This window comes from Mastigoproctus giganteus, chromosome 6 (genome assembly GCF_048544385.1).
Source record: "Mastigoproctus giganteus isolate SK-2022 chromosome 6, ASM4854438v1, whole genome shotgun sequence".
NCBI lineage: Eukaryota > Metazoa > Arthropoda > Arachnida > Uropygi > Thelyphonidae > Mastigoproctus > Mastigoproctus giganteus.
In genome coordinates, this window is record NC_143580.1 from 154053034 (window position 1) to 154074866 (window position 21833).

The window sequence follows — 21833 nt, forward strand, 5'->3', positions numbered from 1 at the left end:
CATTAAGGGTAAGTTGCTACAATGGATAAAGGGATGGTTGAGTGGTAATAAATGGACACTGCTCTTCGTGGACAAATGTTATTAGTGGAGTTCCCCAGCATTCGGTGATGTGCCCATTGTTGTTTTGTGTGTTCATCAATGATATTGATGAAGGTATATCAGGATTAATGTCCGAGTTTGCAGAGGATACAAAGGTTGGCAGGGTTGTTAACGACAGTAAGCTACTCCAACTGGATCTAGATAAGTTGGGCAAATGGGACAAGAAGTGGAAACTGAAGTTTAACATTGACAAATGTTAAACTTCAATTTCGACTTGCTGAGTGTGGTACTACACTCAGCGAGCAGTGCAGACAGGCTGCCAGGGCAAGTCATGGAGTTTTGTCAATGATAAATAAGAATTTTGCTAGCAGGGACAGGGAGGTGATCATCTCGTTGTAGAAGGCAATGGTCAGGCCACACCTAGAGTACTGTGTACAGGTCAGGAATCCTCATTTTAGGAAGGATGTAGAGTTGCCAGAACGAGTACAAAGAAGGGCAGGTTGGTGAGGGGAACAAAGGGGTACCAAGAAAGGCTTGAGTTCTGCAAATTGCAGCACCTGTGAAGTGATCTGATTGAGGTGTATAAGGCCTTGAATGGGCTAAGCAAGCTGAATGCTGATGGGATTCTTCCTCTTGCTCATATTAAGAACCTAATGGGGGCATAGATTCAATCAGCCGGAGGGTGGTTGATTGGTGGAACAGACTTCCATCTTTTGTTGTGGAAGTTGATAGCCTAAATAAATTTAGGGCTGAGCTGGACATACATTTGGAACGAATGGAGGGGTGAAATGGGAAAGGTTTTTATTTTTTTGGCTGATGCTGCATAAACTTTCTTTCTTGCATCGTTTGCCTCCACTAATGCTAATTCAATGAGTTGTCATCCAAGACAGGAGAACCCTGTCTTTGTATTTGACTTTCAACTGCAGCCAGGTAAATCTTGGAAACAGGTGTTGAAATACCTAATCCCATAGGGAGTCCATAAATCTGCTCAAAAATTTCATTTTGAAACCGAATTAAATTAAAGTCTAATTATAAAATACTTAAATACGAAACACTAGTAACAGAATGATTCTATTGTAACGCTTCACTTAGAATATTAAATACAAAATTACAAGTTAGTCTTTCTCCAATATGGAGTCTTACGCATATCAAATTCCCATGTGTCTAAGCAATGCATCATGGAGACTCAGGACTCCTTTTTTAAACTCCGTCTTAGCTTACACCTTGAGCCAACTGCTGATGAATACTTCGAAAGTTTATCATTTGGACTCTTGGACTCTTATACAATAACTTTTAAGAATTTAGTTTTTTTGTTTACATATTGATTATATAGATTACAACAGGGGAAATGGGCCGTGCACTTCTTCCTCCAGGTGTAATCTTAAATTACAATATAGTTCAACTTTTCTACTTTTAATTACAGTAGAACGTCGGTTATCCGAAAGTCAGTTATCCAGAATAATTTCAAAGGCTGATTTTTTCTTTTCTTTTTTTTTTTTATTATTATTATTAATGGTAGTATTTGAGACAAATGTTTATTATGTTATGAGAGTATTTCTATCTGGGTTTTTTTTTTTTTTTTACTTCATATATCTGTTGAAGTGTTGGATTAGGATACCATGGGTGATAGAGTTTAGACATTCGCTTCCGTGGAACCCAATTTTCCATGGCATATTTTGTTCTCTTCATTTCATATTATGTTTAGTTTAGCTTCAGATTCGGTAAGAATAATATCAGCCCGAAACTGCACAATTTATTATTTTTCTCAATTTTTTACAATAAAAGGTCAACGGAAAGAAACAGCACTAAAATGGGCAAAAAACAGGAAGAATGTGATATAATCAGTGATATTGTTAAGAAACTAGAGATTTAGTAGCAAAAAAAAAAAAAAAAGTCGCAACAAACAAAAAAAACAATGACATTTTAAAATTTCCTTTAAATTTTTTTCTACATAAAATTTGCAGTAAAATACCTATCCGAATATACATACGTATAAATGTACAAATTTTTATGTGTAAGTTACTATTATTATTTTTTTTTTAATTAAATAAATTCGGTTTTTTTTTCACAATATTTAGTCTTTTTCTTTTACCTTAATACATCATAACAGTATTTATTTAAACTTACCTTATGTTCGATTATCCAGAAAATTTGGCTATCTGGAAGAGGTCTGACATTAATTATTCCAGAAAACTGACGCTTATAACCTTTGTTATAACTTCAATATGATAACACATGGATAATTGAGGTGAGTACTGATAATAATAAGCCGTTGCTATATTATTAATTTGAGCAATTGATATGGAACTTTAAGACTTACTATAAATTTTTCATTGTTCTAGGATTGTTAATTGTTGTTGTTATTTGGTTTTTAGGAGCATTAGCAACAAAGGCCATATTGCTCCAGGGATATGTGGTGGTCATTCCCTGACCTTTCCACATCTTCCGTATTTGGTGGTCACGGGCTCGAACTCCAGTCTAATCAAGAAGCGTGTGCACTGCTGCTCCTGCCCACCTGGCTACGGAGGTGCCTCCACCATGGTTTCAGAAATGATGGAAACCAAGTTGATGGCTTCAGAATTGCAGTTGCCACTCCAGGGACAACAGTGTCTGTAATGTGCTTTACTGTGTCATTAACTGGCTCTTTACTGACTGTGATGGTATCAACCAATGCCAGATCTTCAAAGGTATTCCATTCAGCATGACCAATCTTCCACTGTAGTATTGGGTGGCATGGTCTACCATTGCATAGGGTGAATATTGCGGAGAAGTGATCACTACCGTAAAGGCTGTCTTCAGCTTCCCATGTACAAAGAGGATTTGTTTGTTATTTGGTTTTTAGGAGCATTATCAACTAAGGCCATATTGCTCCAGGGATATGCGGTAGTCATTCCCTGACCTTTCCGCATCCTCCGTATTCGATGGTCATGGTCTCAAACCCCGGTCTAATCAATACGCGTGTGCTACGCACTGCTGCACCTGGCTACGGAGGCATCGTACAAATAGGAAGGGGGAGCATATAGAGAGATCAATCACAGTAAATGTACAGGCAAGCACACACGAAAAAAGATATGTCCCACATTTAGCAGGGCCAGATCATTGGCCCTGCTAAATGTATAATGATCTATAATCCGACCCCTTCTATTAATGTTAGCACTACCCCACAGAGTACTGTTTCCATTAAAACCCTCTAGTAGCAGAAAAGGGGATGGCAATTGCCTAATGAGATCATCAAGGTATGCCTGGGAGAGGTCGTTCCCAGGTGACAAATAGATTGAACAGATAGTTACAAGAAACTCTACTGAAAAATGTATGGCTATGGCCTCTAAATTAGTAGTGAGTGGCATAGTTTGAAAGGGGGGGGGGAGCGTGGTTACCCACAAGGATAACTCCTCCGTGGGTAGGTCTATCCCCAGTTCTGTCTTTCCAGATGATAGAACAGCTATGCATATGAGGGTCCTCATTTGCCTTTAAATATGTTAGCATTAGCATTAGTAGAGGCATATGATGCAAGAAAGCAAGCTTATTCAGCATCAGCCAAAAAAAAAAAAAATGTTGCCTATGAGCAGAAACACATTGGCTTATTCTTACAGAGGAATCCACTATTTCAACAGAAATCATAGCAGTTCCACTGCAGAAATTTGAAAGTGGACATTACTTAGATTTGGTGGGTCCATCTGTGGACTTCCGAAAGGCTGAGGGCTTTAGTTTCCCAGTCTTGGATTTATCCTTTTTGGGAAACACTGGATGTTGTTCAGTGTCCATATTGTTGTCTGCAAAAAGTTCCAAGACTGCATCTTCATTTGTTTCCTTCACCCCTTTCTCCATTTTTTTTCATTTGCCACGGGCAGCGAAGCAGGTTTTTTGTTTCCTACATAATATTTTGTTTAGATAAAAGTGGAGCAGTAGGTGGTATCAATATGGGAGCAGTAGCTGACTGAGTGTTTTGAACTGGCTTTTGAGTGTTCAGCATGTAGCGTGAAATGGGAGCAAAAGATTCTTTTGATGGAACTGTTATATCTATTTGAATTCCAACAGATTGATTTTCTGTAACTTTCTGCACATACAATAGCAGACAAAAAAACTGGATTACCTTAAAAAAAAGTAACATTTGTAGTGAAACATAAGATATGTTTGATCAGGAGCACTAGTATGGTGTAATCACCATGCTAGTGCTCCTGATCTAAAATTGGACTTTGAGATGACCTCTGGTGTTGAAACAAGTGCACAAACTATCCAAAGACAGAATGTGGTCTGCATGTCTATCGGCCCAAGAAGAAGCCGTTGTTGACCCAACAAATGAGGAAGAAGTGACTTGCTTGGGCTAAAACGAATGTTTCATGGACAAAAAAGCAATGGGACACCATCATCTTTTCTGAAAAATTAAAATTCAACCTGCATAGCTCGAATGGGAAGCGATAGGTCAGAAGACTAAAATCGGAGGCATACCATCCTGACTGCATAACACCGATGAAGTTCCTCGCCGGTCAGATGGTCTGGAGATGCATAACAAGCAAAGGGATGAGGCGAATTAAGTTTATTAACAGAACACTGAATGGAGAAACCTACACTGCTATCTTGGAGGAGTGCCTGAAACCTGTTATTAGGAATCGTCATGCAGACGTCCAAAACTGCATTTTTCAACAGGACTCAGCACCTTGCCACACAGCAAAACTGGTTAAGTTTTATGCTATTTAGATTTAATGATGAGTTTGTCTTCTTGTCTCACAAGGCTTAAAACATACTTACACCAATGTTTCCCCTCATTTTTCTCCCTTAAGTTGCAGTCATACCTCAGAAATGCTGGCATTACAGTGTTGGACTGGCCCGGCAACAATCCAGATCTGAACCCTATTGAAAAATTGCTGGTACATAATGTTTTCTAAAATTGCTCAGAAGAAGCCAACAAGTAAGATTCAGCTGCAGGAGAGTATTGTAAGGGTGTGGTACCACGAAATTGGGCAACCGTATATCCAGAAGTTGATTAACTCTATGCCAGGTCGTTGCAATACTGTAATTGCAACTCGAGGAGGAACAACAAAATATTGAGGACTTATTTTGCTGATTTACAGTAGATAATACTATTACGTTAACTTGTAATTTCAGTTTGTACATGTGAATGCAATAAAATGTTTGTTTGGTTGTCGTGATTGCCATTTGCATGATTTCTTATATTTCGATTAATTATGCATTTTATCCTTTGGGAAAATATTTATGGCAATTAGTATACTAGGTGGAGTCTTTTTATTGGATTTCATTCACAGAGATACATATATATCCCATCTAACAAATGCATTTTGAACATTTCTGCAACCCACAATGCAGCACAAAACACATTATTTGCAAAATTCACAAGTGATGCAGTTTTTTGTCTGCCACTGTATGTGGGTTTATTACTACTTACTGGCATTACCAGTTTCCTCGCCTCCTAATATTAAGGAATATTAAGCTCTGCCTTGTGTCACTATATCTGCTTTTCTTGTTTCCACTGATGGCATGCCCTTGAGCATGCAGGGTGCCCACCATCAACACAAGTAGGTTTGGTGGCTTTACATGCATTGCTTTCATGGTCATTTGCACTGCACCAAACACAGGAATGTGCTCCATGACAGGCCATCTGTAAATGCCCTTATTTTTGGCATTAAGAACAACACAATGGGTTTGGAATACATGGCCTTACACTGCAATTTACGTGTGCTGCTTTTATTGAATTTGGAGACAGCATATTAAATGTAAGGAAGAGGTTCCTCGTTAGTACTGACTTCCCAACCTTACGCAATGAAATTCTTTTAACATCTATCACTCCCTGTGGCTTTAGTTCGGATAGGATTTCCTCCTCAGTAACCTCAAGGAGGTCCCACTGTTAATTGTCTGATGGCACCAGGGGTTCCCCAATCTCTGCCTCTGAGGTGATACCTTTTGATGAATTTAAAGTTCTGTGTGGTGTCGTGATAACTGGTATTCCTCTGATTGATGTTATTCGGAGTAGCTCAGAGGGTCTGTCATTTTTTGTTTCAATTAAAAGGTCCCCAGAACGAAGCCTCTTAACTGATTTAGAGGAACCTGCTAATCCCTCTAAACCCTTCTGAATGAAAAAAGATGACATTTTTCCAATTGGTTTCTCAGTGTTTGAATACAAGAGAAATCTGGGAATGCGACCTGAGAGAATTTCAGTTTGTGGTCTCTTTGCTGCAATGGTATTTGTTTCTGAATTTTTGTTTTCAGTTAGGGACCAGGTTGGGGCCTCCCCCAGAAGAAATAATTTTATCAGGATTCATAATAATGTTTGTGTTTGTTCAGTGGCTAGGCTCCCCACCCACCATAGAGCCCAAAGAAACAAGCACTACCTGGCAAGCAATAAAAGCGCTCAGGAGTGGGATGCCAGGGATACCCAGAAATCATATCCACACCACTGCCAGCCTGAATCCTGTCCCTTGGACCATGAGGGTAGGGGCATGGCATTGACATGATTGACCCTTCCAGGCAAACCCACTGGCCTGGAAGGGTCAATTAATCCTAGCTGAGCCATCCAGGTCCACCCAGATTGTCGAAGCAGGGGCCAAAATGATGTGTTGAAGCTGGGCCCCCTCAACCACCAGGATCCTCCGTTACAAATTTCCAAGGTTCACAGCACACTGCAAACACGCTAGATGCCACTGATGTTAGCCTGGAACCTAGGCTGTGAGCACTGGATCCCAGTGGCGCTAATCAGGAGGACCAACAGCAGTATCACTGGCAAGTCCCCTCACAATGCACAAGTGCCCACATCGAGGGGTGAAGTGTTAAAGTAATACTATACACTTAAGAGCATCCAAAGAGTTGTGAACAAGGATGCAAGGAAGTATTTCAAACAAGAAGTAAAGGTACCCCTACAAGAACACTATTTTTTAATATATCTGTCTTTCTAAAATACAGCATAATTTTGTATTGAGTGGGATACTTGGAAATGTAAACTATGTTTCTTTAAGCAGATGCTGTCAGGATTATAATGGTTAATTAAATCATAGATATCAGTGCTGTTACAAAAGACTTTGCATGTTTCCATTTTTTTATGTTATGCATTATTTCAATTTAAAGGTAGAAGCCAAATCTGACTGCTTTTTAGTTTTCTGCTTGTGATTTTTTTTTTTTTTTTTTTTTTTTTATCGTTGTTATGACAAAGATGATATGACATGTACAATATCTATGTCTCCTTCCATGTGGGGATCTTGGATGGTTTCATAGTGACCTAAATTTTCAAAAGTATCCATAAGGAAAATCAGATTCTTAATAGAACCTTGGCTTTCCATTTTAAATGGTGGGGTTGTTAAGTGAAACAGGTGGTAATTAAAACTGAATTAAAAATTATTAATTCCATCTGCTGCCTGATATTTTAAGGTGTGTGAATTTGATGGAAGCAGTGATCAAGCCAAGCCCATTTACAATTAAGGGGAACTTGAAGGGAAAATTCTCAATGACAAGCTTAGAGCTGAGAAGTTAGGTTAATACCAAGTGAAATCTCTGGGTAGCTTCGGTGTACATACCATTTTGACATAGTTTATAGATGTGTTCTCACTCCTGTGTGTGTGAAGCAGTTTTTTATTTTCTGCTTCAGATTTTTTTTTTTTTTTTTTTTTTTTTTTTAAATCAGAATCCCAGTGCTTACAAGTTTAAGAGAAGGCTAAATAGTTGCCTTTGTAGTTGGCTCCTTGAACCTCCAGTTCAGGCATACTGAGTTTCCTTAACAGAACATTTGTGAATGTACAAATCAGCCTGACTGGTTAACAAATGTGAAATTCATTTCTGCCCCCCCTCCCCCGGCCTTCACTTCGGTTATAAGGCTGCCATAGCCTTAGGTCAGGCGTGCGGGTGCATGGGTACATGTGCCTTAACTGACCGGGGTTCAAGCACATGACTGCTCAATACAGTGCTATTTCTTGTATTCTCTCTATCTTGAGAACTCCTCTGACCGTTTGGTCATCCCGGAGTATAAACAGAAAATTTATTTATTAATTTAGTATTATTTCATGTTTTATATAAACTAGTCTCAACCTCCAATTATCCACCATTAATGCATTTATAATTTTTTTTTATTCTCTGCTTTCTGACCCTCAGTAGGCCTCAGGAAAATGTTCATCATAAACTCAAAGTTTCCAAAAGATGTGTATAATGCAGTGGTAACATTTCAATAAATACCTTAAAAATAATTTCATGCTGTGTAACAATGTACTTTTAATTATCATCTATTACTAATGAAACCATTATGTTTTCCAGGTAGGTTAAAAAAATAGGAATAACAAAAAATTTTTATTTCTAATTTACAGCTAGAAGTTGACAGTGCACTTGTGAAACCATCGACTGTCAAAACTGCAATTTGCCATGCATGAATCACACTCTCGATAAAGTTGTCCACGTGAAAACGTTGTATGTGAGCAGTCCTCTAAAAACCTCTCAGTATTAAACAGGAAAAAGAAAAAACAAACACACACACACACACAACAAAATTGTCAATGCTGTTGGATGTCTGACAACATTGTCCACTCACCTCTGCTTAGATTTTGCCAAATATTTTTCTCCAATATTGCATTTAGAAATTTACAAACACAACCTTTTTTGTTATAAGATGATCAGAATAGTTTGACTGAGGGAAAAAAAATTATATAATTACCTGCTTGTATGGGATGACCAGCCAATGACAGATATACAAGGGCACACAAATATGACGTCTCTGCTATTTTCATCAATCAACACTATAGTGTCAACTGAAATACCAAGAAGACAATCTACAACTATGGACTGACCAAAATCTTCAACCTGTTAAAATGATAATTATATTTTATGAATATCAGATTCAGAATTCAAAAAAAATCATCCCATTAATCATCTTCACATAGTCCCCTTAACACAATTGTTTTCATTTATAAATTTTAAGCACTATCAAAAATACACATATGTACTGTTCCTGAATATGTGAGAATACAAGTTAATGTATGCATTATGTCATTTCAGGCATGTTCGATTATCAAATAGCATAAAAACCTCTCATGCTGTAGTAAAGAAGTGTTTACCAAGAGGAACTGCTTATAAGTTCCTTTTGAGTGGGGGGGGGGAATTGGTGAACCTACTGATATTGAATTTGTTACTAAGGTCCAGAAGAATATTCTAAAAAAAAAAGTTCTATAATTTTGAAAAGGATCTGACCTGCTGTTTCAAACTTATCAAAATATTTCTGTGCCAAAATGACTAAAAATATTTGCTGTTGTGCTTCTTGAGTAATGCCTAAAATATACACAACTGTTTTGGGGCGGAGTAGGACTGGGAGCTGCAAAATTGTTTAACTAGCCTTGAAAGCTTCTCAAGAATCAACTAAACATATGATGAAAATTTGAATTTTTCTTCTTGAATAATGTTCAAACTTCTGAAAACCGTACTTATTCCTAAAACCTTCCCAAAGACTAAGAGAACATACATGCCCTTGAAATTTATCGTTGATTTGACTTTTCATATCAAGTAATGCTGAAAGATCTGAAAGGAAACTCAAAATTTTACGAAAAATCGAAAAAGTCAGATTTTTGTTGGTTCATTTTAACAAAACTTGGGAGGGCTTGACAAATCTTTCTGAAGAACTCAAATATAAAATTTTATGAAAACCCATTTTCTGAGAATCAAGTTATATGCAGATGAATGGAAGGACAGACAATACTCAATACATGTTTAAAAACTTCATGTTGTGCCCATGGTATAGTGAGAACAGTATTGTGTGGTTGTTGGATTTTTTTTTTTTTTTTCTTTCTTTTTTTTGTTTTGCGTGAGGGGAGGATTGAAAAGAATAGACGAGTTAACCCTGTTAGCATTACTTTTTTATACAAAGCTCCAGTAAAAATCTATCTCTCTCTCTCTCTCTCTCTCTCTCTCTCTCTCTCTCTCTCTCTCTCTCTCTGTGGGGTGGGGGGAGGGGAGATACAGAATCAAAATTGGACAAACCCACACCAGACTCTAAAAACAGACTATAAATTTTCTGTCAATCTTACTTTTGCAGCCCAAGTATTATATATTGAAATTACGTATCATAGCAAGTTGCAATTTTTCATGTTTATTCAGTTATTGGTATAGTTTGTCTAGATTGACACATCTAGATAAAGTAATGCATGAACCACCCATTTATCTGCAGTCAGTGTGAATTAGAGAATGTTGAATACATGTTTAATGTGTTTCATTGCATTTTAAAAAGTAATTTAACTGAGCATCAAAGTTTGTTTCAAATTACAGAAAAGTGTTTCAGGAGAAACTCATGAGATGTTAGAAACAGCTTTCAGAGAAAATGCTATGAGTCATTCAAATATTTTTCAGTGATTAGCAAAGCTTAAGAGGGCCACTTGTCCATCAGGGATAATCCTCACTCTTGGCATCCTCTGAGGCCTCCAGACCTGTACGCAGTACTCAAGGCATGGCCTAACCATTGCCTTATACAGAAGGACAATCACCAACTTCAAAAACCAATAATTTGATTGCTTGTGTTCATGATCTGATCAGGAGTGACTGATTTTTAACTATCTTGCTAGTGAAATTAATATTAAAGTACCATTTGAGAATGCAATATGTTTCCATTGGGTTTGTGCCTCGCATCCTTACTGGTGATCATAGACAGTATTAAGTTCTTGCATGACAAGAGCTTTATCAACATGTCCTGTGAATGGAAGACTGTCTTCTCCAATGGCCAAAAAAGCAAGGCAAAATCTCTATCAATTTTTAATTGTATCTATCAATTGTATTTTTTGTCTGATGGGGGCCTGTTCATGATGAATTTGTCCCACATGGCCAAGCACAAAAATAGTTCTGCAGCAACTGCACAATACTGTTTGGAGGAAATGGCTGGAAAAGTGGGCTTTGCAGAATTGGGTGAATTGTAATCAGTCGTCAAAGTTCACCAGAACTGGCAAAGCTGATATAGATTTCCTGTAGGTAGGTGTGAAATCATACTCCTCCTAAAACCTTCCCAGGAACTAAGAGAATACACCCTGAAAATTTTGTTATGTTGTTATTTGGCTTTTAGGAGCATTAGCAACTAAGGCCATATTGCTCTGGGGATATGTGGTGGTCATTCCCTGACCTTTCCACATTCTCCGTATTTGGTGGTCATGGGCTCGAACCGCAGTCTAATCAAGAAGCATGTACTACGCACTGGTGTTCCTGCCCACCTGGCTACTGAGGCGCCCGAAAATTTTGTGCTGACATCACTATCCTTATCACGTAATGTCCAACATCTTGAAATATATCTCCATTTATCTAGAGAGATAATTCAAAATTTTACAAAAAAAGCAGCATTTCTATTGGTCCTATTTTAAGGAGACTTCAGAAATCTGTCTAAATGATCCAAATATAAAATATAAAGTTTAGTAAATAAATTTGATGAATTTGAGTTGCTGGTCAAGACATCAAAGGCAGATATTGTTGGGATATCAGAGATGTAGTGTTACACAGATAAACAGAACGCAGAATTGGAATTTGGGGAGTACAATGTGTACAGAAAGGATAGACAGGATAGGCAGGGAGGAGAGGTTATGCTGTTAGTTAAGAAACACACAAAACCTAAGGAATCCAGTTGACATGGGTGGACAGTGCAATTGAATCAGTTCGGTGTGACAAGCACAGGGAAAGCAAAATTGTGGGGTTTTTTTTTTTTTTTTTGTAGTTGGCGCATCGGCTTCTGTGGCCATAGTGCACCTCCCAAGGTTTTTGCAGTACTTTGATCCAAGCCCGAGGTGGGATTCAAACCCGCGACCTTTGGGTTGCCAGGCAGGCACCTTACCCACCTGGCTAGCCCGGTCGGCTAGGCATGTGTTATAAGCCTACCTAATGATTCTGATGAGTATAATGAACAACTGTACGGAGAAATAGAGTGGGCCAGTAAATCAGATTGTCTCATAATAGGGGGATTTTAACTTCCCAGATACTGACTGGAACTTCTGAGTCGTTTACTCGCACACTAGCAAGACTTTTTTGGATTTACTGGATGATTGTTTTCTACAGCAGCATGTTCGAGAGGCTAACCAGAGGGAGTAATACTCTTGATCTGATTATCAGCAGTGATTATTCATGCATTAACAATCTGCAGAAAAAGGAACCACTAGGTGGCAGTGATCACAGTGTACTGATGTTGGATTTACACGAAAATGTAACTAGAGTCAGGGGTAAAGGGAAGGGTTTTTCCTTTTGTAAAGGTGACCATGGTGATCTCAGAGAGTTTTTAAATTCTATACAGTGGGACCAACTCATGATGTTACCAACAGTAAATTCTAAATGGGAAATATTCAAAGAATTAATCTTGGAAACTACTAGGCTTTTCATACCAACTAAGAAATACTGTTCAAGGTTTAGGCCTAAATGGATGTCACATGAACTAATGAGACTTGTGGCAGAGAAGAAAAATGTATGAGATGCATATAAATTATCAGGCAACACAAAAGCCTAGGGTATATAGAACTAGTCTGAAATCAAATTACAAAGCAGGTTATTCAAGCAAAGGCAGATTACAAGAAATCTTTAGCAAAGGACGCAAAGAAAAACAACAAACCTTGTTTACTTATGTTAACTCTACAAGGAAGAAGATAAAACTGATTGGTCCACTTGATATCGATGGTTCAACTGTTGATGATCCTGCTCAAGTAGCTGACAAACTGAATGAGTATTTTGCATCTACATTCACACAAGGAGATATTCAGGATTGACAATACCAGAAGTTTATCAGATTGTAACAGGGAGCTAAAGGATTTTGTAATAACTGAGAGCAAAGTGGAGGAGAAATTCTTGAAGTTAAACATAAAAAGGCACTTGGGGCGGTTGGGACCTATCCAGTTATATTAAAGGACACAGCAAAAGAAATAAGCAAACCTTTAGCCATGATTGTGAGAGCATCCTTGGACTCAGGGGAGGTTCCCATGGACTTTTTTTTTCTTTTTTTTTTTGTTAGTTGTTGGCGCATCAGCTTCTATGGCCATAATACACCTCCCAAAATGTTTGCATTTTTTACTGTGATCCAAGCCCGAGGCGGGAATCGAACCCCCATGCACTGGAGATGTACAAATGTGTCACCAATTCACAAAGGTGGATCAAAGGGAGACATGAGTATTTACAGACCTGTTAATTTCACTTCTATTCTGGGGAAAATAACAGTCACTGGTTAAAGAAGCACTGCAGGAACATCTAGATAAGACTGCAGTTATAATTCAGACATAGCATGGATTTGTTAAAGGGAAGTCTTGACTTACCAATTTGATTGGATACCATGATGTGATCACAAAGGAACTGAATGGAAAAAATTATTTTGATAACATATAATTGGATTTTGGGAAAGTTTTTGATACTGTTACACATAGAAGAGTAAAGTACAAAATTGGAGCAGTAAGGCATTAAGGGCAAGTTGCTGCTATGGATAAATGGATGGTTGAAGACAGAGAGTGGTAATAAATGGACACTGCTCTTCGTGGACTAGTGTTATTAATGGAGTTCCCCGGGGTTCAGTGTTGGCCCCATTGTTGTTTTCTTTATCAAAGATATTGATGAAAGTATATCAGGCTTGATGTCCAAGTCTTCAAATGATACGAAGGACCTAGTAAAATTGAGCAGATGGGCTGAGAGATGGAAACTGAAGGTAAACATTGACAAATGTGAAGTACTGCCCAAAATAATGTACCAAATGTGCAGAAACACATTCAGGGAAGTGGAGAATGAAAAAGTCCTTGGGGTAATTGTGCAGTCAGATATGAAGTTTTCTGAACAGTGCAGACAGGCTGCCAGAGCAGGTCATGGGGTCTTGTCAATGATATACAGGAATGTTGCTAGTAGAGAAAAGGAGGTGATTATCACTTTGTATAAGGCAATGGTCAGACCATGGCTTGAGTACTGCATACAGGTCTCGAGGCCTCATTTAAGATAGAGTTGCTTGAGCAAATACAGAGAATGGTCCAAGATTGGTGAGGGGAACGATGTTGTTGTTATTTGGTTTTTAGGAGCATTAGCAACTCAGGCCATATTGCTCCAGGAATATGCGGTGGTCATTTCCTGACCTTTCCACATCCTCTGTATTTGGTGGTCACGGGCTCGAACCCCGGTCTAATCAAGAAACGTGTGCTACGCACTGCTGCTCCTGCCCACCTGGCTCCGGAAGCGCCGAGGGGAACGAATGGGTCCTCTTACCAAGAAAGGCTTAAAAAGTTCTGTAAATTGCAACATCTGGAGACTAAGCACCTGCGAGGTGATTTGATTGAGCTGTGTAAGGCCTTGAATGAGTTGAGCAAGCTCATGCTGATAGGATTCTTCCTCTTGCTCAGATTACACACCTGGAAGGGCATAAATTCAAATTGAGGAAATTCAGTTGTAGAATAGATGTGAGGAAATTTGCCTTTAGCCAGTGGGTGGTTGATTGCTGGAACAAGCTTCCATCAGTCATAGAATTTGAAAGCTTAACTAAATTGAAGGCAGAACTAGACAAACTTTTGGAGTGAATGGATGGGCGAAATGGGAAGGGGTTTTTTTTGGGGGGGATGGGGGCTGATGCTGTATAAGCTTGCTTTCCTGCATCATATGCCTATACTAATGCTAATGCTAAAACTTCCAATATGAATAATAACTTACTTGAACTTGCCATGCAAGAGCACCTTGTATAATGCTTTCTGGAATGAACCTAGGGCGACTACGTTCCTTTTTTTTCCCACCAAATGATAATATGGCTAAAAATAATAGGAGAAAAAAAAAAAAAAATGAAATGTTAAAAATGAACAGGATGCAGCATAATAATAAAAAAGTATCTTGGGTATTTTTTTACAATGGTGGGTTTCAATAAGTCTGGAACCACAGGAAATTAACAGAATGGGAAATTGGGAACCATTTCTCATGAATGATGTGTGATGAACCATATTTACATTTTGTGTTTAACGTATTTTGATTACTTCTGCATATTCACTTGTATTCAGTGCCATCAATCAAAACTGCAACAAAAACAAAAACAAAAAAATAATAATAAATAAAATAAAATAAAATAATAATATATGATAGCTTGTCATTCCAGAGTTATAGAACATGCTGTACAATAAGAATTATTTATTTATTCTATCAGTATAATACTATTTCTTTTTTCCATGTGTCCTTTCCCTCCACACCCTCTTTCTGCTCACTTAATTTTGTGTTTCTCTTATAATATCTTATATCTGATTAAGTGCTTATTCAGAGAGAGAGAGATTACAGAAGTTCTATATGAAACAGAAAAATATGCTGCTGAATAACTCCATACTTAACATCTGACCATTCAAGTTGCGGTCATGTCCTCTTAAGCAGCAATCAAGTGCAAGAGTTAACATGTACATTGCAAGCCCAAATCGATATGGCCACTTTTTGCAATTAATTAAAATTGACTATACTGAATCAATTACAGCTTATAAAACATTATGCATTTCCTCAATTAATGAGGAATTAATGGGATGCTATAATGCAGTATATATAACCTTAGTCATTTCAGTCATCATATATGCCACTAGAATGGTTCAGGAGCATTTGGGGTTTGCATGTACTTTATAATATTAATGTGTCTCTCACAAAGATACTAACAACCTGAGAGAGTTTGTAATATGTGAAGTATGGCTAGAAAATGCCAAGAATGACTTCATAAGAAATTTAAAATACAACTTACCAATTATCTAATTTTTATTCTCTACAAGAAGCCATTCTCTTCTCCTGTGGCTAGAAGTATTTCTAGAACTCAATTGCTGATACTGATTTTAGAGCCACCAACATAATATGCTACCCCCAAAGACCCTTGAACATTTTTTTAAAAATGCACAGTATCTGATGAAAGGCTCTGCAATGGTTATTCATAAATTATTTTGGAATGTATGTTCTGTCAGCCTTAATTTTGTTCTTGATTTAACAGTTGCTCACATTTAAATATCTATCAAGACCTAACTCACTTTATTCATTGTTCAGTCTCTAGCACCTTCTTGGACTTCACTGCTGAGGTAAATGCTAATCCAAAAACAGAAAACTTAAGGTGCTGGAATCATTTCCTGTCCCTATAGCAGTTATGACGGTCCTCTACTGACAAGGGCCTTATTACAAGAAAATTTTAACCTGGCATCTCTAATGCATTGGATCAAAAACTGCACAAATGGTTCAAACCTCATATTCATACTGTCTCTGCTCACAAGCCACAAATTCTTTCAAACTATCTAACACTGTTTTTTGCTTTTATAGAGGGCTCAAAGATTTTATACAGGTCCTCTTAGTTTGCCTGTCTTATGCAGCCACTCATTACACTCATTTGATGTATTTCAACCTGGTTGTGAAGATAAGCTACTTGCTAACTATGAAGTATTTACTGCATTGCAAAACTCTGCCAAAGCCACCTTTGCACAAAGAAAAAAACTTTGCCAATATCTACAAGCCTGCTGCTTTGGATGGCAGCTAATGAATTATCTGCAAACATCTGATTCATTCAGCAGATCAGATCTTCAGGTTTTGACATCACTAAAAAGTCTCGACTATTCTCAGAAAGATGTATATCTTTTGTCTCTTGTACCTAAATGACGTCTTCCACCAAAAATTATCTTTATTACTACCTGATTTCTACAAACTACACACTATGTATCTACAAATTCAACATTCTGACTTGTTGCTGGCACATACTTTTCTGCACATTTTTTGTCAGTGATATCTGCCATCCTCTTGGATTTCCCTCCCCCCCCCTTCTTTTTTGCTGGCTCACTGGCAGGATCTTTGCTATCATATTCAGTTTGGGCAACCATGGACACAGGATTTTGCTAACACCCATTGGTTTGCATTACTTCCACTCAGTGAAGGATTTTTATTTTAATGTCCCCCCCCTTTGCTATTTTCTTCTTTCTTCAATTTCTGCGAACTCTTGAATAGACACACTTGCTTTGAACATTCAGTAAATGATAGCTGAGGTCTGACTCAGTTCTTGCTTAGTTGTGCCCCCACCTTCTTGTGGAGCAGATGGGTATTGAGTAGACCTCCTTCCTGGAAGCAAAGTAGCCAGAAACAACAAAACAACACACACATACACAGCACAAACAAACCTGGCCATTTCACAGACCTGTATCACCACTCTATACCATGGTGGAATTGACCTATCATCACGCAGGAGCTGCCCCTACATAAAATACTATACATATCTAAATTAACAAAACTAAAAACTAAGTTATTAATTAAACTGAATGTAATGGACTATATATGGTAATAGTTCAGTAGCTTAGTGAAATATGTTCATGTGGGTGGTTCTTGCCCAAGTAGTGTATTAGAACATGCACTAAATATAAAAATAGTTTGTTCCTCCCACCACCTGTACATCGTTATAATTAAAAAATATACAGTAACTATTAATTGCTTTATTTGCTAATGGTGATAAAACTACAAAACCATTTACATATTACAAAAACATACTCGGATAGAATAAAGAAATTACAAAAAAATGCTAAAGTGATAAAATGATTTTAAAAAAAAAATGCTAGAATAAAGAAATTACAAAAAAACGCTAAATAAAAAAGCAATATTTAAGTAACAACATACACTAATAACAAAGGCCAAAAACGTTTTTGGGAATGTGGGTGTTTTTTGTTTTTTTCTTTATGAAAACCACAAACACAGAAAGTATTAGAACCTATAGTAGCTAGTACTGTGCATGGGATGAAGGTAGGGAATGGAAGAGAGAAAATACTTGTTAACAATAGACTTGCATTTCTGCAACTTGTAATTTTATGGAAATAAGTGTGAAGGATGTTTGTCACAAAAAAAATGCAAGTTGAAGGGTTATAAATGATGGAGGAGAAATGTTAATTCTGTGTGTTTTTTGTTTTCATTTTAGAAGGGAGGAGGGAGCTTAATTCTCCTTCTCTCTGGTTGGAGGAGGGATTATAGAAGCCAAGTCATAACTACAGTGCCTATAAAAGTATCTATAGAAATGACACAACAGAAACAGTGTCTATGAGACAAAGAGTGGAGTGACTCATCCATTCAGAAGATATCACAGAGTCTAGAAGCCTGAGAGAGGTTTGGAGATCACCATCCCATATGTGGAAACAATAAACCATGGTAGTGTGAATTTCTGACTTGTACCGAGTGAGTAGTTATTTAGAAAATGTTGAGCAAAAGAGAAAGAGAAAACAGATTAAGCATATATTGCTTAATACCAAGAGAGCTTAGAAGTCAGGATAATTCCTAATAGAGATTGTGATCCTGTGTAGAAATATGAGTGTCATTAAAGATAAACATAGCAGATGTAGACTATTTTGAGATATAAAATAAGTGAATTTTTGAAGGACTAAATTGAACTATGTTTTCTTTGTCTCAATGGAGAATTACCAGATCTGCACTGAAGGAATTGGTGGTAGACATTCAGAAGCTTAAGATCATTTGTAGAGGGTAAGATTTCTTAAACCAGCAGATGGAATTTAAAGTACTATCAACATCAATATTTATTTATTTATTTCTTCTTGAACAAAGTTTATTGTCTTGTCTACACTACCTTATTAGTCATCGATTCTCCCTTTGCTGGCAATTTGCCTCATTTGTTTAATTGCTTACTTCCCCATCACACGGGTATGGTTCACTTTGACCAATTCACACCTCCCCCCCCACTAGGGGTTACTTGAACTGATATAAATATACTATACAGAGAACTATCGGCTTTCATCTTTGGACTCTGATGTAGCTCTGTATTTGCCACACAGTTAATTTCACTGATTCCGGTCTAAGCAAGCAGTAAGTTGTCGAAAACTTGACTTTATTCCTTTATCTTGAGTTAATTTGTTTAAATTTCATACTGGGCTTTTTGCCTTCATTTTTTAATTGAAACTTTCATTCAATTTTCCTTTAACAAGATTTAATCAGCATTATTTTAGATTTTTAGCTTTACTTCATTTATTTATGGTTGAATTTTATTCCTTCCTTTTGGTCTCTGTTCGGTTGGCTCTGATGTATACATTTCATATGTATACATCATAACAAAAACAGAGATGCTGCTTACTGCGGTGGCTCCTACGATTTTGGCTGCCAACCCTATGAAGAAGTAGTTAAAGTCCTAGGACCCATGGAATTAGGTACCATTTTTGTTATCATTATTATTTTTATATTAATCTTAATTTCATTTAATTTCAGGTAATCTGCTTTTACCTTGCAGGCATTCTCAATTTTTTCCATTGTAATTACAATTGACAGGTCAGCACCCCTACCCAATACACTGATAAAATACATTTATCTACATTTCATTATGGTTGCTGAGCATTTCTGCTATAACTAGTAGTGCCCCGGATCCCTAATCTAGTTTAATAATTTAATACTTTTTCTTTCTCAGACATTCAGTAATGAAATTATATCCTATTTTATATATATATACAGTGGAACTTCTCTATTACGAACTTCTATTTAACGAATTTCTCTATATTACGAATTTTTTCGCGAAACATTGCACCTTGAAACAAAATTACATGTAAAAGTAACCCCATATAAGTGTTAGTCTCTCTCTATAACGAAATTTTAAAAAAATTAGTAAAAGCATTTTTGAAGATTTTCAAGCATTTACTGCTAAACAGCCGCTCAAATATACTGCCTCCTTCCTTCCAAAAAAGGCACCACCGTAGCCAGGTGGGAAGGAACAGCAGTGCATAGCACACGCTTCTTAATTAGACCAGGGTTCGAGCCCATTACCCAAATACGGAGGATGAGGAAAGGTCAAGGAATGACCACCGCATTTCCCGGAGCAATATAGCCTTAGTTGCTAATGCTGCTAAAAACCAAATAAACCAAACAAAAAGAAACAAACATCCTTCGGAAAATGCGCATTAACATCTGGAATTAAATAACCATCCTTTTAGTGAACACTTGTGGCCAATTGATGCCAGTAGGAGGTTCTTTGTTTCATTTTTGTTATAGTAATTAAACCAAATGGGTTTTCTTAAAAGTGGTCGTGAACTTTACAATAAATAGGGTAGATTTGTAAATTGATGTCGGCTCAGGGAAAAACGAAATTCGCTGCGGTAAACCTGTAGCATGCTGCTGCGGCAATACATAGAATGTTATGCTACCATAGTCGGTTTTTAGTAACGCCTACTGCGTGACATTCACTTCTCGCCTCAATTATACCACGTGACCTTCATGTTTTTATTTCGTTCGTCATCAATCACAGGCTATATGCTCTTGTATATCAGTATTAGCATTAGTAGAGGCATATGATGCAAGAAAGCAAGCATATGCAGCATCAGCCAAAAAAAAAAAAAAAACCTTCCACTTCACCCCTCCGTTCGTTCGAAATACCTGTCCAGCTGAGGCTTAAATTTATTTAGGCTATAAACTTCCACAACAAGGGATGGAAGTCTGTTCCACCAACCAACTACCTGCTGGCTAAAGGCAAATTTCCGCACATATATCCTACATCTGTCCTTCCTCAATTTGAATTTATGCCCAATCAGTATTTATGCCCAATCACAAGAGGGAGCATCCCATCAGCATTGAGCATGCTCAAACCATTCAAGGCCTTGTACACCTCTATCAGATCACCTTGCCGCTGCCTAGTCTCCAGACACTATAATTTGCAAAACTTAAGCCTTTCTTCGTAAGAGCAACCCTTCATTCCGTTCACTAACCTTGTTGCCCTTCTCTGTACACGTTCCAGCAGCTCTACATCCTTCTTGAAATGAGGCCTCCAGACCTGTATACAGAACTCAAGGTGTGGTCTGACCATTGCCTTATACAAGGGAATAATCACCTCCCTATCCCTGCTAGAAAAATTCCTGTATATCATTGATAAGACACCATGAGCTACTCTTGCAGCCCATCTGCACTGCTTAGAGAACTTCATATCTGCCTGCACAATTACCCCCAGGTCTTTTCATTCTCTACCACTGTCAGTGTAGTACCACAGAGTTGATACGTTGCTCTGGGGTTGCTGTTTCCCATATGTAGTACTTGACATTTGTCAATGTTAAACTTCATTTGCCACCTCTCAGCACATCTGCTCAACCTTTCCAGATTCTAATGCAGCAGCATAGCGTCAGTAGCATCCTTAACAACCCTGCCAACCTTTGTAACATCTGCAAACATGGACATTAAGCTTGATATACCTTCGTCAATATTATTTATAAATAAAGAAAACAACAATGGACCCAACACTGAACCCTGAGGGACTCCACTAATATAACATTAGTCCATGATGAGCAGTGTCCATTAATTACCACTCTCTGTCTTCTGCCACTCAACCGTCCCTTTACCCTTAGCAACAATTTGCCACCAATGCCACACTGCTCCAATTTGTGCAGCAGTCTTCCATGTGCAACAGTATCAAAAGCCTTTCTAAGATCCAAATAAATAATATCAAAGTTATTCCCTGCATCCAATCCTTTTGTGACTACATCACAGTATCCAATCAAATTGGTCAGGCAAGACCTTCCCATAACAAAACCACACTGCGTCTGAGCTATAACTGAATTCTTGTCAAGATGATCCTGCAGTGCTTCTTTAACCACTGCTTCCATTAATTTTCCTGGAACAGAAGTTAAAATCACAGGTTTATAATTACTTGTGTCAGCCTTTGATCCTCCTTTGTGAATTGGGGTTAAATTTGAACATCTCCAGTCTGTGGGTACCTCCCCTGAGTCCAAGGAAGCTCTCATAATTATGGATAACGGATTGCTTACTTCCTTTGCTGCCTCCTTTAATATAACTGGATAGATCCCATCCACCCCAGGTGCCTTTCTTATATTTATCTTCAACAATTTCTCCTCCACTTTACTCTCAATTATTACAAGATC

At 37.7% G+C, this 21833-nt stretch overlaps 1 protein-coding gene across 8 annotated transcripts in view; it reads right to left on the reverse strand.

The window, feature by feature from the left end:
- LOC150084664 (signal-induced proliferation-associated 1-like protein 2) overlaps positions 1-21833 on the reverse strand; it is a 585655-nt gene that overhangs the window by 289360 nt on the left and 274462 nt on the right. For all 8 annotated transcript variants that reach the window (XM_090376537.1, XM_090376543.1, XM_090376536.1 and 5 more), the window contains 2 exons: positions 14653-14747; positions 8687-8832 (listed from right to left, as the gene is read on the reverse strand). In XM_090376537.1, the coding sequence (XP_090232663.1) occupies positions 8687-8832; positions 14653-14747 (241 nt within the window). The remainder of the gene's footprint in view (positions 1-8686; positions 8833-14652; positions 14748-21833) is intronic.